Raw genomic sequence first — 27,130 nt, forward strand, 5'->3', positions numbered from 1 at the left:
GACTACACCGTATATGATATTTCAAGATGAACACGAAATCTAAATGCTGCCCGATCTAGTCCCACTTGTTTTAAAAGGTGATTTTTTTTTTTTCTTGATGGAAAAAATGAAACGGTGAGCCAAAAGCTTTCTACCTTTTTTCCTTCAATGAAAGCCTCTCATCTTGAAAACAAATGTTTTTCTTTTAGCAACAAAGGCAGCAGAGGAGAGGCTCCTCTACCTTTTCAACACGCTTTTTCATAATACACAGGCCTCCACAAAGCACCTAGTAAGAAAGCCAAAGGATAAAATGTTGCATTTCTTTTAAAATAATTTAAAATATATTAAATTTTCCAAAGGCAGATTTTGTTTGAATGAGGTGTCTTGATTAGATAACTATACACGACTGGAGGAGAACAGTACTTTTAAGGAGCTAGTTGTGTTTAGGGGCAGAGTTGAGACTGGCTGATGAGTCCAATGAGTTGAAGCAGTCAAGTCAGGTCTCGTACAGAAGAAAACAGCTGAAATGATGACACCAATTCTTCACACAATTAAGAAGAGACATCTTCACAACTGTTGGAATTGAGTACTATGGTTTTTAGATACCATTGACAAAAACACAGCTGTACCTTAACATCTGTTGAGGAAATACAAATAAATATGCTAACTGGCAAACAACTGACAGTAACTCAGTAGCCACTGGAACAGTCATGCAGTTGAGGAATACGTTCTGTGTAACCTGACACACAAATCTGACACCTCCGGCACATGCACACCATTATTTAAAAAAAAAAGCCAAATCTAGCAGGAGCGCGGCCTCTTGAGTCACCCGGACTTGAGCTGATGATGCCTCCCGCCAGACATCTCTCTGACACCTGTCCTGCGGGCCAGAGGGGAGCGGGGAGAAGGAAAGCCCTGCACACTCACATCAGAGCCGCTCTGACCAGCAGGACAGAACTTCACCAAGGCCTCTTCTGCATCTGGATCAGTGACAGACACTTAGCAGAAGCCACACTCCAGTCAAGGGAGTGGGAACTTTCCTGCTGCCACAGAGGCATGAGGCCCAGGCACTCCTCTCAGCAAAACAACTCCTTAACTGCACTTGGAATCAAAATGACCAGAGGGCCCACTACTGCTGTGCGTAAGTGGACTGAAGGTAAAGCTCAGGCTCCATCACTCTGTCCCTCTTCTAAGACTGACAGTCTTGTGTCCTGGGGAAGAGACCCCAGCGGGTCCACTGGAATCTGGCTTTGCTACATTCTGTTCACAGCTTCCCAAATAGAAATTGTATTTCAACCCAAGGCCAGATGTTTGGCCCATTATTCCACCTACTCCTTTGTCAGGAAGATTTATCCTGCTACAAAGAAAACAAGTAAGACTATGGAGACTGGGTTAGAAAGTCCTGTACGTGAGGAACTCTTTCATTTTCTTGGGGATTGGCAGTGCTAGCACTTGGTATGTCGTGAGGAAACTTCGAAGGGCTTTCCGGCATAAGTGCTTCAGTGATGACAGGACCCGAGGAGCCGTCCAGAACTGGACGTGGCCATCCCTTGTCCTGAAATGAAAGACAGACCTAGGAGTTATCTTTTCACTGTGACAGTTATTAACGTTTCTACTGACTTGCACTGGCAGGAGACTGCAGAGAGTGAAATGCAACCTGGACCTTGGAAATACATGTGAAGGGTGTGGCGCTGAATAATTAAGGCTGCCGAGAGCATCAGGAGAACTCTAGGCACCTCTGAGTCCAAAGTGCTATCTCTGGGAGTGCAGGCCTTTATAAATCATACTATGGCTTCAAATGCAATGGGGCAGAGTGCCACTTACTGAATTACAGATGTTCCCTGTCAGGTGGTCTCTGCCCAAAATGGTTTCCCATATAAATTCTGCATCATCTTAATTTCTGTTTCCTTGCAGACTTGGCCTGCTTGGTAGCATGAATTGTAGATTTTTCATTACATTTAGGTTAAATATTACAAGTGAGTGATAAACTACACTGGCAGAAGTAAATATTAGAATTTTATGTAATCTCAGATTTCCTTAGCGCCATCCTCAAAGGCAATAAAATTCTAGATGCTTTCTTTCCTTAAAAAGCTGCATGGAATACTCAGCAGCAATTGCTACCCATCTGTTCAGCTAACAGATACATACCCTGTGGCAATAACTCCACCATGTGGAAAAAATGTGCAGCAAAGACCATTGGTCATAGGAGCAAATGCAATCGGAGTCTTCAGTTCCAGGGCCCAGATCCTGAGGAGCCTGGAGGAGAATGGGACGCGTCAGTAGGCCTGAGGTCAGACCCTGAAGGTGATGGTACAAGTCCTTTCAAGCACTTGGCTCTGAGGCTGCGTAAAGAGGTTTCTCTTCATTACCTGTCATCTGCCACCGTGGCGAGGTACAAGCCTTCGGGGGAGAAGCACACAGATCTCAGGGAGCTGATGTGGACGTCGCTATCATCCATGGGGGGGTTGAGCTGGGTGTGGCTGAGGAGAAGGACACAGGACAGTAGGCGGGCCTGGAGTTTCGGCCACCCTCCACCCTTCAGTGTTCATCCCCAGGCAGGAGGCCAAACTGCCTTGGCCACGAAGAGGTTCCAGACATGTCTTAGACCCTATGTGGAAAACCTGGGGATTTGCAGACTGGGTAAAAGACAACTGGAAACAAGTGCATTTCATAGCTCCAGTGTCTCATGGAGAGGGCTGAAGAGTTACCAACACTCCCTGTGCTAATTTCCTTATGCAAAGTAGGTCAGCCCTCACTTGTATGCCCCAGTACAAACTGAAAGTCTTTTTTAGGCTAAGATACATGATAATTATAGGACTACCTATTATTTGCTTCAGAAAACAAGAGACAAAGGGGAAAAGGAGACCAAGTTGGTGAGAACATGAAAACTCACTTTGGAAATAACAGTTTCGATAAGAGGATCATTCTGAACCTGTTACTACAGTTATTAGTAAATGGAAAGAAAGAGTCACTGTGAGGTTTCATAATGCTGAATCCAAGCAATACAGTGAGCCTCTGATCACAGGAGACTTGAAGGCACTGGGGGCTCATTTGAGAACTTCACTGACAAACACGGCTGCACACCAGTGCCTTAGAATAAGCAGGACCACACTGGGTCCTGCACCAAGATAGGTTTCTCATCGGTCACCCCACCAGGAAGCTGAAGCAGGGGAGTGGTCCTTACTGGAGTGATCGCAGCCGCTCGCCGGTGTAGGGGTCCCACATGATCACATTGGTATCATAAGAAGCCGTGACAAGCAAGGCAGAGTCAGGGGAGAAGTCACAAGACACCACACTGCTCTGGTGGCCCTCTAGCTTCCGGATTAACGTGTAGGAACGCATGCTCCACAGAAAGACCTGTGGGAAGAGCAGGTGCCTGGTCAGGGTGGAGACAGCACTCAGGACATGACCAGCGAGGGGAAGGTACAGCCCTGCCTCTCCTGGCTTGACAGCCAGGGGAAGCCAAGCTCTCTACCTGCTCTTCTACGTTTCTTCCAGAGCGTGTCATTTGGGCTTAAATAAAGTGACGGGTCTGAATTCTTGAGGCGCCTAAGCAAGGGACATGCTCAAGACACTTACTTTAAGGGAGATAAATTGACTGACCTTAGGAAGATGGCCACCAACATGGCTCAGGGGAGGCATCTGGGTTCTGCTTCTGAGCTCTCTTAGCAAGTAGGGCAATGCATGCTGAAGACCTAAGCCAGTGGCTATCTTGCCCTTTCACTTAAAACTAAAAACAGGGGTCAGAGGTGAATTTCAGGGCACCCAACAGAGCCATCTGACACCCCCCCCCATTTTGTTTACAGGACCACAGAAATCTGCCCCAGAGCTGTAGGTCTGATCTAGCTCATTAACTTAAAACTTCTGAGAATCATTAAGAGAGTAATTTTTTTCTTTCCTTTAAGAAAACTCTCATTTTCACCTAGTTCCAAACCTCAAATCAATGATTAACCTCCTAGGCTGTACCAAATAGTGGACTCTTAACTTTCCCAAGTCAGTCATAGCAACCAACAGCCCAATGCAGATACAAAACTCAAACGGTTTCCAAACTGTTCCTGGGTTTCCAGTACTTTTCTTATAATAGATAGGATTTCAGGACAAAGTTCAAGAAGGTTCTATATGTTTTATGATTTGAAATGGAAATCCTAATCAGATGGATTCAGATTAGATGGTTCGAAGGAAATATGGATCCAAGTGTGGGTTGCAACTTTTAAAATCTTAGACTCTGAGGGGAAAAGACATTTAAAAAGCACCACTTTCCCATCTTGTGAAGGCAAACGGCCCTCCAGTGATGCAGTGGGTCCGTGTCACAATGCAAATCAGAAGGCAGGCGTGCATGAGGGGCCTCAGCAGGCAGCGCGGCTCCCGCTGGGGTGGATCTGCAGGCGAGTTTCAAGGACACTGGCCCGCTTACCCTCTCACACACAGGCCTCCATGTCTCATGGAACTGAAGCAACACAGCATAGGGCACCCCTAGTTTGAGACTCACCGACTTCTCTCCGGCCGCGGAACATAGCATGCTGCAGTCTGGTGAGATGGAGCAGCAGTAGACCCATTGCAGGTGGCCGGATAACACCTGAATCTGTTTACCTGGCAGAGAAGTGGGAGCACACAGTTAGCCAACTCCCAGAACCACAAAGCAGGAAGCCCCAAAACCAGTGGTGTTGGCCCCCCTGCCTGCTGTATCCAGCGGTTCTCCAGCAGCTGAGCCCGCACTCCCCCCTTTTTATTTGGAAGACAGTCGCTTTATAATATTGTGTTGCTTTCTGCCATACATCAACATGAATCTGCCATAGGTATATATACGTCCCCTCCCTCTTGAACCTCCTTCCCACCCCATCCCACCCACTCTGGATTGTCACAGAGCATAGGTTTGAGCTCCCTGAGTCATACAGAAAATTTCCACTGACTATCTCTTCTACATATGGTAGTGTATCTGTTTCCATGTTACTCTGTCCATTCATCCCACCCTCTCCTCCCCCACTGTGTTCACAAGTCTGTTCTCTGTCTACATCTCCACTGCTGCCCTGCAAATAGGTTTTATCAGTACCATCTTTCTAGATTTGGGCTCCTTTTTTAATGCAGAGATACATGACAAGACTCGTCATTTAAATGCCTGAAACCTATTAACGTGACATTACAATGCCCACGGGAAATCATTACCAACTGCTTCACCAAAATCCACAAGGTCAATGGGATAAGGGCTGGGCACAGATTAGATTGGACACATTCCTTTTATAGCAGACTATTCTTTTCAGGTCCTCCAACCACCTGGATTACTCTGAAGCATCCTCCCAAATTTGAGACCTTCAATTCTGTCATTCATGCTCTGTAATGGCTTCCCCCGGTTACAGGATCCCACTCTCCACACCTCGCCAGAATGAATGGATGAGTAGTGGTGCAGGGTCATTAGGGCCACGTGCTCTGAGGCAGGCAAACTTGGGCTTGAACCCTGGCTCCACTGTCTACTCAGTGCATTATGCTGGGACACTCATTTCATCTCTCCAGGTCTCCATTTTGGGAAAAAAAATCAAATGCCCATCAACAGAGCAATGGATGGATAAAGGGTAGTATTCCATCTGTTAAGTCACATGAAATTAAGGAACTAGATTTTCTATGGAGTGTTTAATTAAAAAAAAAAAAGCAAGATGCAAAAAAATGTAAAAAATGAGATTCCATTTTTGTGAGACAATGACCCCCAAATCCATAAATGGAAACGTGAGTGTCTGAATAGATTATGTAAGTACAGAGAAAAACATGGAAGGAAACGTGGAAGGCTCTTAGCATGGGGGACAGCACTACAGGGGGGATCATGGAGGAATGCAGTTGAGGGGAGGGTGAGACCGCTTAGGGGGAGAAACCCCAACAAAGCGGGGGAAATGTCTATGGTCATATATATGCATTTATGAGTTTATGTGTATGTGTGAGTATATATTGGAAATAAAATTTTTTAAAGTCAGTCATGGTTTCTTTAGCTGTAAGAAGTGCACCTGCCCCCGGGTAGGTGTGAGTGAATATATCAAGGCAGGGTAGCAAGGCAGGGCCGGGTAGAGACACAACTCTAGCCCTTCTCTCCTTGAAAAGCCCTAGTAATTGGCCTAGGCCATTCTGCCCACTCTCGGTCTCCTTCCCCTCCTTGCCTTAGGTGGTGGCAAGCTGCCTGTGGACACACATTATAAATGGTGCTGCCTCCGAGCAGTACTCCCAGTCTGCAGGCCCACCTCGGACCACGCAACTACAAGCTCCACAGCAACAGGCAGAAAAGGCTCCAGGGCTCTCTGGGTGATGAGATGCCTCGGGTAAGGCCACCACAAGCTGTCTGACAAGCTGGCAGGCTTGTTTCTGAGAGGAAAGGGACAGGTAAGCTGAGCCGCAACAGTCACGACTCAGACTTCGCACGGTCAGGGGGACAAGTGCGCTCTTCACGGGCCACGTCGCCACTTCCTCTTTCTGCCACCTCCCTCCACACCCACGTCCCTGCCCACATGAGGGAGAAATATCCCGGAAATAAATTCCTCTTCCCTGTGTCACCATTCCAGCTAAGGATCAACACCAGAGATGAATGGAATTCTTCATCAGGCCACTCCTGGATACTGTTCTGCTTAAAGGAGAAATGAACACCCTGCTCCACCCCACCCCTAGCCTGAGAGAATTCTTCTAACCTAGATTCTTTCTAACTGTATCTCCAACAGGAAGTACCCAACATGGATGATTTCTTCTCAATCACCGGTTCTCAACCCAGGGAGTCTGTGGCCCTCCATGTGGAAACCAGGCAATGTCTGGAGACATTTTTGGTTGTTACCACTGGAAAAGGTGCTACTGGCATCTCAAGGGTACGAGAAGTATACTGCTCCACAATCGAGAACCCAAAGGTTGGCCCATAACAAAGAATTATCTAGCCCAAAGTGCAAGAGTGCCAGAGCTGAGAAAACCTATTCTATACCATGTATTTTCATCAGTGGTGAAAACTGGTTCTTGATGGTCAGAAAAATCTTACCTTTTTTATGTACAAAGCATAGATAAGCATTCAGTGCCTGAACAGATACACAGTGTATCTCTGTATCTCTGGTATGAAAATCTCCCAGGTAGTTGGTGGCAGGGGGGGGATGGGGGGGGCGGAGGGGGTGGTGGTGACTAGGAAAAGTATGTTTAAAAAGTCTCCTTAGGAGGCACTAATAGAAAAAAGGTTAAGAAACACTGTTCTGGATAAAATGACACTGGTCAAGCAGAGAGGGGGGCAAATAGAGAGTATATGGGGGCTTCCAAGTCATCCCTTCACTTCCATACCATGTTTATTCAGATCCCAGATGCGAAGAGTCTTATCCCGAGATGCAGAAACCAAAATCAAACTGCCACTGGGTGTGAAGCTCAGATCTCTCACGACATCCTGGTGGCCGGAAAGATTCAAAAGCAGGAGCCCTAGCGTGAGAGAGTGGGGCACTAAGTCAGGGGGAGAGGAAGCCCTGGTCCTCGGGTCACAGCCACACCCCTCAGTCAACAGGCCGTCCCTGATCAGAATGTGCAAGCGAGCCCTGGGGTCCTTGATCCCAGCCAGAAATGACCTACCTGTCTGTACCTCCCAAATCTTGATCTGCCCATCGTTGAGCCCAGTAGCAAGGATCAGGCAAGAGACATCTGGCACCTGCGGATGGTGGCGAGCCCAGAGTTTCTTGCTGGGTGGAGAAGGCCATGGGCTGAAGGCCAAGCCCCAGACAATCTGCCCACAGTCCAGTGTCTTCTCCTTTGGGCTGCCTCGCCCTTTTGTCTCATTTTTGCTGCTTCGGCTTTTGGCTTCAAACCCTTTAGGGATGCTAGGGAAAGCAGAAGAGTTCTTAATGAATCTGAAACTGCCAAGTCAACCAACCTTTCACTCTGGGGCATCTAAGCCTTTGAAGTCCTAGAAACAACTTTGGTGAATTCTAGCATGACTTTCAGAGAAGGCAATGGCAACCCACTCCAGTACTCATCTGGAAAATCCCACTGGCGGAGGAGCCTGGTAGGCTGCAGTCCATGGGGTCGCTAAGAGTCAGACGTGACTGAGTGACTTCACTTTCACTTTTCACTTTCATGCATTGGAGAAGGAAATGGCAACCCACTCCAGTGTTCTTGCCTGGAGAATCCCAGGGACCGGGGAGCCTGGTGAGCTGCCGTCTATGGGGTCGCACAGAGTCAGACACAACTGAAGCGACTTAGCAGCAGCAGCAACATGACTTTTCTTCTTGTTTCTTTTTAGAATGCTGTAACAGGGACTTCACTGGCCGTGGCTCATTCCACTTCTGACAGCCCTGCAGTGGCGTGACCTGCCTTGTGGGAGAACTAGATCACAGATGCTCCAGGGAGTCATTCTCTTCTTTGGAAAGTTTTCCTGGGTTTTGGTGCATGGAAGGAGAGAGACATTCAGTGTTCCTCATGAGAAAGAAAGCATGCTGTAGGTCTGGAACTAGGACAGAACTTAGAGCCTGATTACGCATTTGCTACTCTTCTGCCTCGTAACACTCCTTTATCTCTAGCTTAGAAAGCACCCTAGGAGCAGAAAAATAAACCCCTTTCTGGACAACAGTTTGCGTGAAAGTGAAGTCGCTCAGTCATGTCCAACTCTTTTGCGGAGTCACATGAACTATAGCCTACTAGGCTCCTCCATCCACGGGATTTTCCAGGCAAGAGTACTGGAGTGGGTTGCCATTTCCTTCTCCAGGGGATTTCTTCCCAATCCAGGGATTGAACCCGGATCTCCCGCATTATAGGCAGACGCTTTACCGTCTGAGCCACCAGGGAAGCCCAACAGTTTGCTTAGTACACATGATTTCCACCTTCCCTCACTTTGCTCTGATCCATGAGTGAGGCTCTTTCATTTCTTTTCTGATGACTCTTCCAGCCCAGGAACCAGCCAGCAGGGCATCAAGGAAAGAACTCAGAGCTGTTCACAAGTACGCTGACCTCAAAGATCTTGTAGCCCAAGCCTTGCCTTTTACTTTTTACTTATGCTGAAACACAGGCTTAGACAAGCTAAATAAGACTCTGTCCCTAAGAAACAGGGCCCTGCCCACACTCTGCCTCACATAACTCTCAAAGGAACAAGCAATTAAATTGCCCTGCAGTTCAGCCTGCAAACACAGTTTCTGGTCTGTGGTATACTTTATCAGTGCAAGTACTCAGTCCTGCTTTTCTACCCGACTCTGACCACACTCTTGGGTTTATCAAACTGAAGGAATGGTGACGATAAAGCTGGAACTCATTTCCATGAAAAATGCTATAGTCGACGTACATGCAGCTGAACCTCTTTCTGTATTACATTTGTTCCCCAAAAGTTAGGTAAATCATGCTTTTGTCAATCATGTGGTTGAAATATATTAAAGAATTTTAACCAAGTTCACCTACAAAACTGGCAGCAAGAGACTGAGGCCAGTGTAGGTTCTTTCAGCTCTGGAAACCCTATTATTCCATAGCAGAGGCTGGCAGGGAGTGCCCAGGTAGGCAGTCTGTTTTGCACATGAAGTCTGCTTGTTTGCCTGCATCTCATCGAAGGTCGCTTAGACCCTCTAGCAGCAGAGCTGACTTGTCCTGATGGAGACATATGCCCCCAAAGCCAAAATATTTACTATCTGGGCCTTTGAAGAAAAAGTTTGCTGACTCCTGGTCTAAATGGCCAAATGTGCTCTGAAAATCTGTCATTCTGACACAACACCTGAATATGACAGTGAACTTCTTTTCAATGAAGGCCGCCCAGTGCACACGTGGCCCCAGACAGGCCGACACATGCGCTTCAAAGACCTGCCCAGCTCTGACTTGGGAGCCCGAGTTGGCCATGGAGCTCTGCAGGACAGCTTGGAACCTCCAAAGTTACCTTTTATTTCTTTTATAAAATCCTAACTTCTGTATTTGAATTAAGAGATGCATCTGTAGCTACTTTACTCCAAAGGAATTAAGGCACATTTATATATTAATTCATTTTAACATCATAGAGTCTCTAGAACAAGATATTAAAATCTCCATGCTTGGGATAGAGATAACTTTCCCAGGGCCACAAAATCGCAGGCAGAATCAGAGCCAAGTCTTGGGTGTCCTAGCCTAGTGTCCAGAAAATGCCTTGGACTTCAGAGTCTGCAATGAATTCAAAGGGTGAGCTACATGGAAGGTAAGGGGTAGCTGGGGACCCGGGTAGAGTCATTAGAACTTAAATTCATCAAAATTAAAGTGTCTGAAAATGTTATTTCTAAAAGTAGTACATTATTTTGTTAATATCAATTATTTGCTCAATCTTGAAAGCACTGTATGATTTCTTAAGTGTGTAACAATCCTAACAAGAATATAAAGGACTCAGATTTTCTCTTTTAAAGAACTTTTAAAATAACAATTATTTCAAACTATAAAAATAATAGTGGAAAATGGGGAAATTTTGGAGATGAGAAAATTATAAAAATTGCCCAGATCCTAATAACAAAGATCTGTCTAGTCAAAGCAATGGTTTTTCTAGTAGTCACATATGGATGTGAGAGTTGGACTATAAAGAAAGCTGAGCACTGAGAATTGATGCTTGAACTGTAGTGTTGGAGAAGACCTCATGGACTGCAGCCTACCAGACTCCTCCGTCCATGGGATTTTCCAGGCAAGGATACTGGAGTGGGTTGCCATTTCCTTCTCCAGGGGAACTTCCCGACCCAGGGACTGAACCCGGGTCTCCTGCATTGTAGGCAGGCGCTTTACCGTCTGAGCCACAAGGGAAGCCCAATAACAAAGATCTGTCTAGTCAAAGCTATGGTTTTTCTAGTAGTCGTGTATGGATGTGAGAGTTGGACTATAAAGAAAGGTGAGCACTGAGAATTGATGCTTGAACTGTGGTGTTGGAGAAGACTCTTGAGAGTCCCTTGGATTGCAAGGGGATCCAACCAGTCCATCCTAAAGGAAATCGGCCCTGAATATTCACTGGAAAGACTGATGCTGAAGCTAAAACTTCAACATTTTGGCCACCTGATGCGAAGAACTGACTCATTGGAAAAGACCCTGATGCTGGGAAGGATTGAAGGTGGGAGAAGAAGGGGACGACAGAGGATGAGATGGTTGGATGGCATCACTGACTCGATGGACACGAGTTTGAACAAACTCCGGAAGAAGGTGAAGGACAGGGAAGCCTGGCGTGCTACAGTCCATGGGGTCTCAAAGAGTCGGACACGACTGAGCGACTGAACTGAACACCACTCTAACCACAGTAAACACTGTACCGTGAATTTTTATTTATGTATATACATGTTTTTCAAAAACAAATTTGGGATCATACTGCATAGAGTTTCATAGCTTGCTTTTCTGAGTAAGCCTTGTACTGTAAATATTTCCTCAAGTTATTACTCTTTAAAATATATGGTTTTTCCCTAAAATAAGTAACATGCCATTTAACATGCTAAACAATATTCCCTCCATTATATTAAACAAAAGATACACAAAGAGGGCTAATGCTCAAATTTCTATTTTCCCTAATTAATATGGGAAAGTTATATTTATATCTAGTAATATACATATCTCCAGTACTCCTGCCTGGAAAATCCCATGGACAGAGGAGCCTGGTAGGCTGCAGTCCATGGGGTCACTAAGAGTCGGACCTGACTGAGCGACTTCACTTTCACTTTTCACTTTCCTGCATTGGAGAAGGAAATGGCAACCCACTCCAGTGTTCTTGCCTGGAGAATCCCAGGGACGGGGGAGCCTGGTGGGCTGCCGTCTATGGGGTCACACAGAGTCGGACACGACTGAAGCAACTTAGCAAAAAAAAAAAAAAAATATATATATATATATGTATATTTGAATACAGAAGTGATTTTCAAGGAAATAACAGAGTTTCCACTTTATGCTTTTTAAAAAAATTATTTTTCAGACTAAATATACATCATACCCAAGTCTGGATATGAAGCTGAATCCCTTGCATTTAGACTGGGGGATTAATAAATAATGAATGATCTTGACATTTTCATTAAACAAGTATAGAAGGAACTGAAAAATGTGATTAAAAAAAAACAAAAACAAAAAACAGGGCTTCCCTGGTGGCTCAGTGGTAAAAAATCCCCCTGCCAATGAGGAGACACGGGTATGATTCCTGATCCAGTAAGACCCCACATGCTGTGGAGCAGCTATTGAGCCTGGCTCTAGAGCCCAGGCACTGCGACTACTGAGCCCACCGCGCGGCAACTATTGAAGCCACAGCAACCAGGGCGCGTGCTCTGCAACAGGAGCCACAGTAACGCGGAGCCCTCGAACCACAGCTGTAGAGTAGCCCCCGCTCGCCACAACTAGTGAAAAGTCTGCACAGCAATGAAGACCAAACACAACTGTAAATAAATAAACATTAAAAAAAAAAAGCCTACACTGCAATCTTTGATGGCTGCAAAAATATCAGATGGCAATACCATAATTTCCTTAACCATTCTTGTTTCCAGGTTTTAAGCTATTTCTGACTTTTAACTATCATATGGTTAATTTCATGTTGAAAAGCAGTGTATGTAATACATGACCTCCCATTTACAGCAACATGGGTGAACCTAGAGGCTGTCATACTGAGTGAAGTAAGTTAGAGAAAAACAAATAACACATTATAGCACTTATATGTAGAATCTAAAAAAAAAAGGTACAGATGTACTTATTTTACAAAACAGAGCTGCAGATGTAGAAAATAATGTTATGGTTAAGGGGAAAAAAGGGGAGGGATAAACTGGGAGACTGGGATTGACACATACTCATTACTATATATAAAATAGATAACGAATAAGGACCAACTATACAGCACAGAGAACTCTATATTCAATATTCCATAATAACCTATATGGGAAAAAAATTTAAAAAAGAGTGGATAAATGTGTACGTATAACTGATTCACTTTGCTGTACAGCAGAAAATAATACAACATTTTAGATCAACTATATGCCAATAAAAATTTTTTTAAAAACAAATAAATAGATGACCTCATTTCTGAGATTTTTTTGATTGCAGGAAGAACAGTTTTAAGATCGTTGAAATGGCCTTCCTTCCAGAAAATGCACAAACGTACACCCCTCAACCCCTGCAGCGTGCAAAGTACTCATCTCAGCAAATTTGCATCAGCATTACCTATTATCAAGGCAACAAGCTTCAGACTGGACTTATGAAAAACTTTAATATGTGACTTATAAAATGCTTAAAGCAAAACAAATGAGACCTTCAAGGGCAGGGGCCATGTTTAATATATTTCAGAATTCTCAGCCCTTGGTTTCTGGTCAGGCAAGGGAGATTTGCAAAAAATGCTGGCTGAGTAAATAAATACAGACACAGAGTTGCCCTGGGACAAATGAAAAAAATGTAGATGCTAGGCCATCTGACTGGGAGCTCACAGCCTTCAAACACTGAGACTTGTCCAGCGCAGAGAAAGAAAAGCTAGTTAATATCAGAAACAACTTGGTTGATAACAAAAAAGGCAACTAGCCAATTTTAAAATGGACCAAGGATCTGAATAGACATTTCTCCCAAAAAGATAGGCAAAGGGCCAGTAAGCACATGGCGGGGAGAGGGGAGGCACAATATCAGCAGTCAATAGGGAAATGCAAATCAAAGCCACAATGAGATGCCACCTCACACCCACTCCGATGGCTATGCTGCAAGTGTTGGTGAGGATGTGGAAAGTCTGGGAATCTCCAACACTGCTGCTGGGATTATAAAATGGTACAACCACTCTGGAAAACAGCCTGACACGCCCTCAAATGGTTAAACGTATATGAAAACATACATCCACACAGGATACGAAAACATATCCACACAAGAACCAGTACGGAAGTGTTCGCAGCAGCATTATTTCTAACAGCCAGAAAGTGAAAACAACCTAAGTGCTCATCAGCTGATAAACTTATAAAACAAAATGTGATGTCTCCGTAAAATGGAATATCATTTGGCAATAAAGGGAAATTAAGTCACGGAGCATGCTAAAACACAGATAACCATGAAAATAGTCCCCTAAGTGAAAGAAGCCAGTCAGAAGATGACATAATATACGATTCAATTCGTATGAAATGCCTAGAACAGGCAAATCTTTAAAGACAGAAAGTAGATTAGAAGCTGGTCAGGGATGGAGAGGAGAAAGGTATTAAAGAATGATGGGTTTCTTTTGGGGGTGACAAAAACGTTCTAAGATTGGTCATGATGATGGATGCACAGCTCTGTAAATATACTGAAGTCACTAACTGTACACTTTAAATGGGAAAATTGTACAGTATGTAAACTATACCTCAATAAAGCTGTTAAAAAAAACACACTTGGGGCTATCAACAGAATGAGGTTTCACAGGTACAGGATGAAGGACCCTGGAAACCCCGATGATCAATTTCTGAATTGTTCGGCCAGCTTCCCTCTTCTGCTCTTGGGCAGGATGTCATTTGGGAAAGTTCCCCAGGACATCCGCATTCCTTTGGGTGTGAAAGAACTTACAACTGCTCCTCCAGAGGCCAGGGGATCAGCTTCACAATGCAGTGTCCTTGAGACCAGGCGAACCAGGAACCATCCGGGGAGAAGGCAACGCTCCACGTTTCACAGCTCGACTTCCAATCAAACTGGTGGGGGCGCCCGGGCTTGAGTTCGGCCAGCAGCAGCGGCTCCTCTGGGGCAGGAGACAGCATACTTCAAGAAGGCACCCTTGCCTCACCGGAAAGGGCAGAGCCCAGTCCCCCAGCACCTTGCTGACTCAGACACAGGAAAGCAGAGGTCGTCCCCTGGCAAAAAGTGACAGTCTGGATTCCGGGAGGGAGTTGTCATTTAAATGACCCAGGGCAATAACAGTAGCCACAGGCCAAATTCCAGTGGGGTTACTCAGTTCTGGCACTGCTGGTTAACCATGACTCAAAGTAACCTTTGTCAGGGTGAACCCAGTGAAGGGGGGCCTCGTTTTCCCATGAAAGCCCAAAGAGGAAGAAAGGAGGCATGTCAGGCAAGGATTGAGCTAGAAGGTACTAATCAGGAGGCCTTCAGATGTACTTAAGTTCTCTCCTGAAAGGAGTATTTGAAACACAGGCTTCCCCTCCCTTGCCAGCATCCCTCCCATCACCAAGGCTAACACTGGCCCTGCTCACCACCTCTTGATCTGCCCTCCTCTTCCATCTCTCTGTTCTGGCTTAAATCTTCATCCCATCTTGCCCATATTTTTTACAAGATTCATTTTTTTTCCTGCCCCTAGGGACCCTGCTAAAACTGCAACACATATTACATCACAACATTTCTTTCAAATACATTCCAAGGCACCCACTTGCCTACCACTAAAGGCAACCTTCCTCCCCACCCCACTGGCCCCAGCCTCCCTTTTCCGGTCCATACCGCGTGCCAGCCACACACGTCTCCTTGTCATGCCCCAAGTAGCTCATTCGAGTTCACACCTGGACTCATATTCTGCTTATGAGAATCCCACTGAGATTAGCAACTGAGAAGCGTACCCAGATCTCACACTATCAAAGCGGAAATAAGTCCTACCCTGTTTATTTCACTGCTCTCCTGCAGTTATCAATTCCCTCTGCCCCAACCCCATCTCCAGCTTGGAATTTATACAGCCTCCTTCAAACACCAAGCCGATTCAATCCTTGTTTTTCGGGGTGAAGGGTGGGGGCTGGACTGGTGCTTCTTCATTGACTTGAAGGGCAGTCCCTAATTCAACTCTATCCTCTTACAGAAGATTCTCAATGGCTGACAAAGTCTGTAAGTTCAAGGCCTTCAGAACTGATCCTTTGATTGCAATACATATGAATACAAAAACTGGCTTCCATCCTGAATGAGGTCACTGTCTGATGAGTATGTTCCACTTTAGCAGTTTTGAGACTGACCCTTTTATAGCTGTTACCAGATAGATGCTAATTTAACAGCTCCTGTTTTGTGTATTTTAGGATGTATCTCTCTATATGTCTTCTCGTAGTTTGACTTTGTTAAAATCAGGATGCGTCAAGTGATGACTTCTCATAGTTTAATAGGCAGTATTTTTTCAGTGATACATATGGCAATACAATCCATGATCTCTTAGATTCAATGAATCAGATAGTAAACATGCAAATATATATATAATATTATGTGTGCATATATGTAATATTTCCTCATATATGCATTATAGGAAAATACAGGGGTACATCTTATTTACATGGATATATTTTGCTGAAAATTCTCTTTAAATAGAATTTTAATAAATTATATCAAGACTTTGTGGCTTTGCTATTTAAAGAAAATTTTTAAAGTTTCCTTTGTAAAGAGAATATTCATTCCCTGAGGTTCTATGTGGAAATCTAGGTCTGTCTAAATTGGCATTTGTACAGGCCCTAGGTAATTCCTCCTAGAAATTTATATTTTTGTATATGTGACCCTTTCACTTATACAATTACTTGTGTAATCGAGCATTCTCCTCTGGATGTGAATATTTGCATGGTAGGACATTATTTTATATTTCAAATCGAAAACAAGACTCAATGTTAAGCAGCAATCCTGTGGTGTTTTCTTTATTCTCATTATTTCTAGGTATCTTAAGGTAACAAGGCCCTACCCTGTCAACGCCTCCTTCATGTAATCCAGTTCTCAGCTGGGGGCACTTCTGTCCCTTGGGGACATGTGGCAATATCTGGAAATATTTTGGTTGTCCCAACTGGGGGTGGTGGTGGTGCTGCTGCTGCTAAGTTGCTTCAGTTGTGTCTGACCCTGTGCAACCCCACAGACGGCAGCCTAACAGGCTCCCCCGTCCCTGGGATTCTCCAGGCAAGAACACTGGAGTGGTTGCCATTTCCTTCTCCAACGCATGAAAGTGAAAAGTGAAAGTGAAGTCGCTCAGTCAAGAAAATTTTCTTGTCCGACTCTTAGCGACCCCATGGACTGCAGCCTACCAGGCTCCTCCGTCCATGGGATTTTCCAGGCAAGAGTACTGACCGGAGTAGGTTGCCACTGCCTTCTCCGGGAGGTGGGGCTCCTAGTATCAAATGGGTGGAGGCCAGGGACGTTGCTAAACATCTTACAGCACGCAGGACGACTGCCCCCAACTCCCACAAGAAAAAAATTATTTTGCTTAAAACGTCAATGGAATGGTGTTGAGGCTGAGAAACCAGAGTAGTCAAATATTAAACGACATTGACCTGGAGGTACATTTTTATCACCTGACTTTATTCCATCTTGGTAAGAGCACACTTGGTTCGCTTCCTCCAGGATATGCATGTCATCCATCCTTTCAACGCCACGCAGGCTCCACACAATATGAAAAGGGGTCATCCCCGACTTCTCTCTTTTCTTGACCTCCCAATCCAGACCCATGAACAAGTTCTATCGAGCCTGCTCCCAAAAGACTTGGCAAACCTAACTTCCCTCCACCTCATGGCTGTTTATTCTCAACTATGTAACACCATCTCATCAGCATCAGCTCATCTATCCAACATTATCTCAAAGTAGCTTCCGACTTCTCTCCTAGCCCCCTCTCTGGCCCCCACCACCCATTCTCCTCACCTCTCAGTGATCAGTTTCAATCCACCTCATAATCAAAACCTCACCCGGCCCTACAAGTCCTGCACATAGGCCTTTTCTCACCCCTTGGTGGTGCTCAATTAGTTCCAACCTCAGGGCCATTGCACCAGCTATTCTCTTCACCTTAGAATATGTGAAGAGAGAGAGCCCTAAGAAAGGTTCCTTAGAGAGCCCTTCTCTGATCCTAAGTCAAGGTTCTTCAAAACTTCTCACTTTATTTTCTTTACAGCACAAACACCATTGTGATCATTATCTGTCACCTTCCAACTAGGACATCAATGCCACAGAGCCGGGACCTTGTATGTTTATCTCCAGTGCCCAGCAGAGTTCCTGGCAGAGAGCAGGCCATCAGTAAATATTTGTGGAATAAATATATATGGTATCTCTCTATAACATACATTAAATGAAGTCCCTTAGACTGTTATGATGCCTTTGCCAAAAATTTAACATGAAATGCTTCTTAAACATAAGCCATATCCAGATTTCACACTCTATTTCTGTCATTTGGGGATTTAATCTCTTGCTATCTTAGGCTCGGGAATTCAAAGACTAAAATAAGGAGGGGAAAAAAAAAAATGAAGGAACTATGAAGATTCTGAAAGGGAGTCTGGGCCCAAACTAAACTTGGCAGCTGGAAGAGAAAGCCGTAATTAGTGCAGAACTTAAAAAAAAAAAAAAAACAACAACAAAACAAAAAACCCAGAGGCAAGAGGATCCAGCTTCATCTGGGATTGTACCTGCCCTGGACCTTCTTGGTGAAAAGGCCTATGGATCCGAGTTTTCTAACTAAACATTGGGATGTGTTTGGATAATCAGGTGGAGTAGAAAGATACGTACCATGGGCCTCTTCTGTGGGAGGAGATTTGCCTGTACACAGAGACAGAAGCTATGAAGGACTCTAGCTGGCAGGAAGCTTTACGATTTATCCTGCCTTAGGATCTTTACATTAGCTTTTCCATCATCCTAGAAAACTCTGCCTGGCTGGCCCCAGATCCTTGGTCAGATTAAGCCTCCGTGCTGGTGTCAACGTCTGAGAGACCTTCCTGGCCTCACTACCCAAAGTGGCCCAGTGACTTGTGTTCACTGCGCTGAATTTTCCTTTTAACCATCACTCACCCATCTTCTCTTGATTGCTTGTTTTTAGGTGACTGTAGTTTCTCTCTTCCCATCCTCACTTCAAACTGTTCACTGCTATCAGGCTGCACTGTCCCATGCAGTAGCCACTAGCCACATGTGGTTACTAACCTTCTGAAATGTGGCAAGTCCCAATTAAGATGGGTTGTTAGCTACACAATACATGCTTTATTTGAAGACTCAGTACACAAACAAAAATCTAAAAATGTTCAATAATTTACCAAGATTATATGTTGAGATGACATTTTAGATATGCTGGATTGACAAACATTTAAGGTTAAATCCACCTGTTTCAATTTTTTTAACACCGCTACTAAAATATTTCAAATTGCGTATGTGGCCTGAGGTTATAGTTCTCTCAGTCAGCGCCGGCCTAGAGAATGCCCGACATACAGTAGATACTCAATAAATATTTCAACGTATAAATGCATTCTAACCACTGCTCTGAAGATATCTACTGTTGCCCATTGTAATCCCATCACAATGGCCTTTATTCAGTTTCAAAAGAACATAAAACTGACCTTTTTTTTAAAACAGTAGCTTGGCAGCTCTCAGTAGCTCAGCCCACACCCCAAAACACAGTCATCAATCATTAGGAAAAATCCAGAACTGGAAACAGATTCCTGCTAAAAAGGGAGACTAGCTCCAGATCACTGTCAGATATAAACTAAAAGGAGTCAATGGAAATGACAGCGGAAGCTAGAAAAAGATTCACACAAGATTTCAGGCAAACACTAGAGGCCATTTAACAAGAGTTCTATGGGTAACACACTCATTGAAAAGAAAGCCCTTATCTAGATGGGAAAGTAGAGAGAGCTACCTCTACACCTGGTATTGAATGCCTGACTCCAGCAAACAAAGAAATGTCATTTCCCAAATTAAAAGTTACACCACCCTGGGGGAATCCCCTGATTTAAACCCACCCACCCACCCACCCACCAGAAATCCCTATTCCATCCAAGGAGTCAGGGAAACATAAAAACACCCACAATCATAATCTTCCAGACCAGAATGAAGCTTGCACTTCACTGCAAGAATACAAAGAGGTTCTGGAACAAATTCTGAGTCCAGGCCTTGACCCCTTCAGAGAAATTTCCCCTAGGGAAACTGCCTTTAAGCAAGGGAATATATTCAAGAGTTGGGACTCCCAGAATAAACCACAAGCCCACCCCAAGTTTCTATATTAGTGGGGTTTAGAGGCAAAGTGGTTGGAAAGATTCTGAAGCACGCGCCTTGAGGTTTGGCCTTAGCACAAGCACACCATTCCCACTGAGGCTTATGTTCATTTGGGCTGACCCTCCAAGTGCTTCCAATATTCTCTGACTTCCACACCGTTTTCTGATACAGCTGTTAACAAGGAAAAAGGCAAGTACCTCACTCATCGGTGTATCCTAACTTGTCCCCCCATCTATGTCACCAGGCTCGCAATATGGGTTTTCAAATGGAATTCCAGACCCGATTTTCATGCGCAGGCAAGTTTGAAAAGCTCCCAACCGCCCGCTAAGGCAGATATTATTATTAGCCCATTTTGCAGATACACAAGAGACTTGTGTTAAATGGGTCGTCCACGATCACACAGCTTCTATGGGGCAGAGCGGACTCCCACCCAGACCTCGAGTGCGTCACCTGACACCTGGGCACCCACCCCCTCTCGGGAATCAAAACACCCACACCTCCGAGGGCCTGGCGTCCCAACCGGGCGGTGGCGTCTGGCCCCAGGCGCCCCCCCAACTGTCCCGGGGGTGGGGATCCCCGCTGCACAGAGGCCCGTAGTCCCCGGGTCCGGCCGGGAAACGGGAGAGGTTGGAGACGGTGTTGGGGCCGTTGACAGCGAAAGTGAAACAAAGCTCGGCGCCGGGCGTGCACCTCGCCGCCGGCCGACGCGGTCGTCCCAGGCCCGGTGGCCCATGCCACCCCACCCCCGCGGACCGTTCCCGGGCAAGCCTGCACCCCCCACCCCCAGGGGAACGGGCCCTGCCCCGCCGGCGGGGAACGCGCGCTGCGGCCCGACTCACCTCCGGCCTCCATGGAGGACGCGCGCGGCCTCGCGGCAGGCGGCGGGCGCCTCAGCCCCCCGGGCCGCCGGCCCTCATGCCGCCCCCACGCAGCCCGCCCCCGCCCCGGCCCCGCCGCCGCCGCCGCCGCCGCGCCCGCCGCCACCCGGAGAGGCCATCAGCTGCTTCCCGTCACATGGCGGCGGGCGCGGGCGGGGACGCGCGGGGGGCGGGGCCGGGGCACGCAGGGGAGAAGCCGGGAGCCCGGCTGCGGGCCACACGGGGTGGGCAGGTGGACCCTGGGGGCCCGGGGGAGGCGAGGGCTGAGGGGGAGTCGGGGATGTGGGGGCAGGTGGCCTCGGGCAGGATCGAGCGCGGATGGAGGGGCAGCAGGGCTGATAAGGAGATGGGGAGGGTGGTGGGCAGAAGAACCTGGGGTTTGGAGGAGCCTGGACCAGGGGAAAGTGGGGGCGGGGCGGCGTAAAACCAAGGGGTGGGGGTGGGGCTCGGAGGAAAACGGGGGTCGGTGCGGACAGGAAGTAATCCCGGGCGAGGGTGGTACTGAGGGAAAAACCGGCGTGGGAGGCGGGCAGGTGAGGCCCGCAGGATAAAAAGGGGGCTGTGGGGGGTATTCGGGGAGCTTGGCTGAAGGGAAACCGGGGCCGGCGAGGCCACGGTGGTGGGAGAACCCAGGGGCAGAGGGAACGCCTGTGGTAAAGCTGGGAGGAGCGGGGCTCTGGTGGAAGAGGAGGGGGGGCTGGGGTAGAAATCCGGGTTGGGGGAGAGATGGGTCAAACGGAGTGGGGAGGACTATAAGGGCCAGATAAGGACCGGAGATGGAGTGAGGAGGTGTGGGTTAAAAAAGGGATGCGGTGGAGCTGAGGGAAAAACGAAGGCTGGGGTAAGGAAAGGCATCTGCGAGCTGAGGAGATGAGGGGAGATGGGGCAGGGTGAAAATCGGAGTGAGGGGTGGGGCGGGAATCAGTTTGGAAGATGAACCTAAAGACCCAAGGAATCAGTATTGGGAAAACAAAAAGCGAAGCCTGAGGAAAGAATTGGGGTGGGAGGGTGAGGGTCTGGGAACTCCGGAGAGAGGGAAGAAATGAGAGGAATAAAACTGGGGACCTGAGGCGGCAGGGAGCTCAGAGGTTAAATGGGAGCCGCGGTAGAGGAATAAAGGGGCTGAGTGCAGGGTCAGAGGAAGGGGTCATTTTATGAAAAATGGGAACCAGAAAAAGAAAGCCCATTGGAAAATGGAGGATGAAAACGGAAATGCTGTGGTTATAAGGGGTAGAGGGCAACGGGCAAACAGCCAGAGAAAAAGAGGAGTTGGGCTGGAAAAACAGAAGCTGGTAATAAACACACACACAACATGGAGTGAAAGTTGCTCAGTCGTGTCCAGACTTTTGAGACCCCATGGACACAGTCCATGGAATTCTCCAGGCCAGAATACTGGAGTGGGTAGCCTTTCCCGTCTCCAGGGGATCTTCCCAACCCAGGGAGAGAACCCTGGTCTCCTGCATTGCAGGCGGATTCTTTACCAGCTGAGCCACAAGGGAAGCCCCAGCACATGGAGAGACTGGATTTAAAACAACCTGGGAAACATGGGTTTGGTTAGAAGGTAAGGGACTTGAAAATGGGACAGCTTTGATTAGAGTTTAGGAAGCTTGGAGTGAAGTAGAGAAACACAGGAGACAATGACCCAAGAAAAAAGCCTCTAACAGGGATAGGGAGTGGAGCTGGGCCTCCTCAAGTGGGAGTTGAGGTGAGACTTTGTTACTGTTTCTGTTCAGTCATTCAGCCTTGTCTGACTCTTTGCCACCCCAGGGACTGCAGCATGCCAGGCTTCCCTGTCCTTCACTGTCTCTCACACTTTGCTCAAACTCATGTCCATTGAGTTGGTGATGCCATCCAACCATCTCATTCTCTGTTGCCCCCTTTTCCTCCCCTCAGTCTTTCCCAGGATCAGGGTCTTTTCCAGTGAGTTGGCTCTTTGCATCAGGTGGCCAAAGGATTGGAGCTTCAGCTTCAAAATCAGTTCTTCCAATGAATATTTAGAACTGATTTCTTTAGGATTGACTGGTTTGATCTCCTTGCTGTCCAAGGGACTCTCGAGAGTCTTGTCCAGCAGCACAGTTTGAAAGCACCAGTTCTTCAGCATTCAGCCTTCCTTATGGTCCAACTCTCACATCCATACATCAGTTCAGTTCAGTTCAGTTCAGTTGCTCAGTCATGTCCGACTCTTTGTGACCCCATGAATCGCAGCAGGCCAGGCTTCCCTGTCCCATCACCAACTCCTGGAGTTCACTCAGACTCACATCCATCGAGTCAGTGATGCCATCCAGCCATCTCATCCTCTGTTGTCCCCTTCTCCTCCTGCTCCCAGTCCCTCCCAGCATCAGAGTCTTTTCCAATGAGTCAACTCTTCGCATGAGGTGGCCAAAGTACTGGAGTTTCAGCTTTAGCATCATTCCTTCCAAAGAAATCCCAGGGCTGATCTCCTTCAGAATGGACTGGTTGGATCTCCTTGCAGTCCAAGGGACTCTCAAGAATCTTCTCCAACACCATACATGACTACTGGAAAAACCACAGCCTTGACTAGACAAACCTTTGTTGGCAAAGTGATGTCTCCGCTTTTTAATACACTGTCTAGGTTTGTCATAGCTTTCCTTCCAAGGAGCAAGTGTCTTAATTTCATGGCTGCAGTCACCATCTATAGTGATTTTGGAGCCCAAGAAAATAAAATCTCTCACAGTTTCCATTTTTCTCCCCATCTATTTGCCGTAAGGCGATGGGATGATGCGATGAACTTAGCTTTTTGAATGCTGAGTTTTAAGCCAGCTTTTTCATTCTCCTGTTTCATCTTCATCAAGAGGCTCTTCAGTTCCTCATCACTTTCTGCCATTAGTGTGGTGTCATCTGCATATCTGAGGTTATTGATGTGTCTCCCAGCAATCTTGATTCCAGCTTGAGTTTCATCCAGCCTGGCATTTCGCATGATGTACTCTGCCTATAAGTTAAAATTAGCAGAGTGACAATATACAGCCTTGATATACTCCTTTCCCAATTTTGAGCCAGTCCATTGGTCCATCTTCAGTTCTAACTGTTGCTTCTTGACCTGCATACAGGTTTCTCAGGAGGCAGGTAAGGTGGTCTGGTATTTCCATCTCTTTCAGAATTTTCCACAGTCTGTTATCATTCAGTCAAAGGCTTTAGCATAGTCAATGAAGCAGAAGTATGGGGACTACTATTAGCTGAGCCCAGTGAGAAACTCCAAAACCACCAGCCACTGCAGTGACCCAACAGCTTGCAGAAACTGTCTTTTCAGACAGTCCATCAATCTACTGCTCTATGATGATTCCTACCCTAACCCTTTAACGTTAGAAAACAGGCAATCTGACCAAAAAGAGATATGTATTTGAGGATATGCAAATACAATGGAGAGATGAGAGAGTAGGTAGCATCTACAAGTCATAGAAAAGAATAAAATGGCAGCAAGAACAATATTGTTAACAGTGTTGGGAAAGCTAGTTAAAAAAAAAATTGTGGATGGCAATCCCATTTCCCCAAATTTTTTAGTTTACTAATCAGGTCTAAATGAAGATCACTAAAGCATTTATTTAAAAATAACTTTATTCTATTATCTTAAAAAAACAAATCCATGTTCTAACATCAGGATGAATTTCTCCCAACCCCCCACCTCCATACCAAATATTAAAATGTAAGTAGTGCAGAGAGAGCTGTTTCTTTTTGCATCAGTTCCTGGCCAGGACCATGGTGAGAAATACCAGTTGGCACATGTTGCATCATAATAAATTTTACCCAATAAAGATGATTTTCCAGGTTTCAGTGCCTAGGTTAGGGAGATTTTCCATCATGGGCTTTCCTGCTGCAGTAATAGTAATAGGTATGTGCTTGTGAGAATGGGAACTGATATCAAAGCCACAGGATTATGGGACCCCCCCCCCTCCCCAAGGTCCACCAGGTTTTGTGGAAAAGCAATGTCAGTTGCAATGGCCCAGAAGTATTTATCTTCTAGGTTCTGATAAGTATATCTCCTGGTCTCCAGTTCACAATTCATTCAGGTAAGTTTTTTTTTTTTTTTTTTTTTTAAAGCACAATGTAATGAGTTGGACTTTGCCACAGAAAGTCTATAAACCACTGTCGATGACGTGCTAGTGGAGTTGGGGATGGGTCATCTTAAAGAACAACAAAAAAAGCCCTAATTCTTTAAAAATCCTTAAAGCTTGAAGACATTGCCCCCCCCACCCCGCCCCCCAGTACTTCAGCTCTTAACTGACCCAACAATATTATCTGTGCACACAGGGCTCAGATATACGTGACAGCAGTCACAGCTCAGCTGGACAAGGGTTTATCATGTTTGGCACCAAGACCTTGAAGCTCCCATTTGCAAGGGGAAAATCCTTTCTTGAAGATTTCCTATCATCAGGTGTGCATGCAAGAGAAGAGGAAGTCACGGGGAGCATTTCTGTCATATTGCAAATCATTGTGTGCCTTCCAGGTAGGGAATTCTTTTTCCCCCTGCCTACAGTTTCTCTGCTTTTTCCTTTTTAAAATATGGTTGCCTCTGCACAGTGGACTGTCAGATCCAGAAATGGATTCATCAAAGACTAGCTCAGTGTTCAATGACTTTAAACACAGCCTGTCTTAAGTATCCCATTCTGAAATGACACTTAGACTGGTGAGAGTGGTTAAGTACATGAGGTTCCATGCAGCAAAAGATCCAGCCCATCAAGAGAACAAGGCCACAGGTATTCCTGAGGGGTGGACACTGCAACCAGCCTCTGACTTCCCCAGTGTTCTGAGCTGAGGACAGGGCTCTCACTTCTGGTGACTTCCTCAGTTTTGTTCCTTCATCCAAGAAAACTGACCTGCCCCAACCACACCGGCAGGGTAACCCTGCAGAAAACCAGCTTCTCATCTTAGAAGTCCCAGGCCCTGTTATTGGAGAGGGAAGTTCTCCTTTAAGTCTTGCCTGTTAGAGCAGAATATGCAGTATTAAAGAGTGCAAATTCAAGTCAGATTTTCAAGTTTAACACACATATTTTACACCCTTAGAAGGTCCCTGACATTTAGGAGATTAGGATGAAATCAGAAAGAAAAGAAAAGAAAACTCTATACAGGGATCTACTGGAAACAATAGCAGCTTCAACTCATCATGTGTTATTTTCATTCAGAACTTAGCATTATTGAGCAGCGTATCCTCATAACATCCTTAGGAAGGAAATACATTTTCCTAATCCCATTTCTGAGATCAAGAAACCGAGGCCACAGGTCTACTATGTTACAAAACATTCCTCCTGCCTTTTTCAAAGCCACAGGAGAAAGGAAGGGTGGGAAAGTCAAAATTAATAGTGCATCACCTAAGAGGCTTTTCTATAAATATGAAGCTCTGACACATGTGAGGTTCTGGTGAAAGGCACTTCCTCTTATTGGCCCCTATCTCTTTTGAAAAGAATTTCATCTCCAGGAGAGCAAAAATCCGCAGGAGAGCTCTGATGATGCCCTGGTCTGGAACCATTCTACAGAGAATGAAAGGCCCAGGCAGCAGTTTGTAACTGAACCACGGACATCTTTTTCCCTTCCACTAGAGAAGGCAAAGGAGAAGGAGCATCTGCTAGACACTTTCACATCCTGAAGGACCTCAGTCCCCACCATAACCCTGTAAAGTAAGTGTGATTTCACCCATTTCACAGATGAGGAAATTGAGGCTCAGGGGAAAAGGTAAAGCCCAAGCCCATGAAACAGGCAAGGAGCCAGGTCCAGATTGAAGCCTGGGTGTTTCCAACTCAAAACCCAAAGCAAACTGCCTCCCTCTGATTAACGCAGTAACTGGCACCTCTTCACCTTTTCAGAGAGCTGATGTTCACCTGGTTCCTCAGCTCACCTAGGCAGTGAGAAAGGAAGTATCCTTATCAGCCCACACTGTTCCCTTGTGTACCGGCACGGGCTAGTTACAGACCTTTAATAGTGACAAAGGACAGTGAGGCCTACTGCCTCCCCCTACTCCTGCTCCCCCATCTCAGCATCAGTCAACCTGGAGAAAGCCCAAATGTAGCTTTCCCCCCACACACTACCCATTCCCAAAGCTTTTCACCATTGTTGAGAAAAGTTACAGTAAATCAAACCAATTTAGGAAAAAAAGAGGGGGGGACGGTAGGAAAGATGTATGTGTGTTTTCCTGTTTTGCTGAGAACCTCCAAACCCATTGTAGCCCTCAGGCAGGGGTGCAAGTCAAGTAAAGCAGAATATGAAACTCATCTTGAACATAGCTTTCCAAGCTTTTAAGACAGGATATCAAAGGACAGTTGTATTCTTCACACTGGCCTGTCTTCTTCTTGAATGATGTCACTCTGCTGCTCACTGCTGTCATCTGTACGGGAGGGAAAAGTAGACCCAACTCTTGAGTGGTGCTCTCAGTAAAGATGACTCCGTTTCCCCCTTCAGTTTTCTTTTTTAGGAAGGTAGGGGCTGCTCAGGGCTGCTTGTAGGGTCTTAGTTCCCTGACCAGGGATTGA

General features: G+C 46.1%; 2 protein-coding genes across 3 annotated transcripts in view; both read right to left on the minus strand.

Annotated features, from left to right (window-relative positions):
- Positions 1-127: 127 nt before the first annotated feature.
- WSB2 (WD repeat and SOCS box containing 2) lies at positions 128-20,770 on the minus strand. Of its 2 annotated transcripts, XM_025267609.2 has the most exons (9): positions 20,613-20,770; positions 14,419-14,587; positions 7,546-7,790; positions 7,267-7,398; positions 4,469-4,569; positions 3,164-3,336; positions 2,349-2,459; positions 2,128-2,235; positions 128-1,534 (listed from the first exon to the last, which is right to left on the minus strand). In XM_025267609.2, the coding sequence occupies exons 1-9, from the start codon at positions 20,623-20,625 to the stop codon at positions 1,372-1,374; spliced, it is 1,215 nt and encodes a 404-aa protein (XP_025123394.1). In that variant the 5' UTR covers positions 20,626-20,770; the 3' UTR covers positions 128-1,371. The 2 variants fall into 2 exon arrangements, with proteins under 2 accessions (XP_025123394.1, XP_006074295.1); XM_006074233.3 differs by lacking the exon at positions 20,613-20,770 and having other exon boundaries at positions 14,419-14,621.
- Positions 20,771-24,206: 3,436 nt separating this feature from the next.
- The window catches only part of VSIG10 (V-set and immunoglobulin domain containing 10), a 43,176-nt gene continuing 40,252 nt past the window's right edge, over positions 24,207-27,130 (minus strand). Inside the window, exon 9 of the mRNA XM_006074235.4 lies at positions 24,207-26,985. Within this exon, the coding sequence (XP_006074297.3) occupies positions 26,930-26,985 (56 nt within the window). The 3' untranslated portion in view covers positions 24,207-26,929. The remainder of the gene's footprint in view (positions 26,986-27,130) is intronic.

The sequence above is a fragment of the Bubalus bubalis genome, chromosome 17 (genome assembly GCF_019923935.1).
Source record: "Bubalus bubalis isolate 160015118507 breed Murrah chromosome 17, NDDB_SH_1, whole genome shotgun sequence".
Lineage (NCBI taxonomy): Eukaryota > Metazoa > Chordata > Mammalia > Artiodactyla > Bovidae > Bubalus > Bubalus bubalis.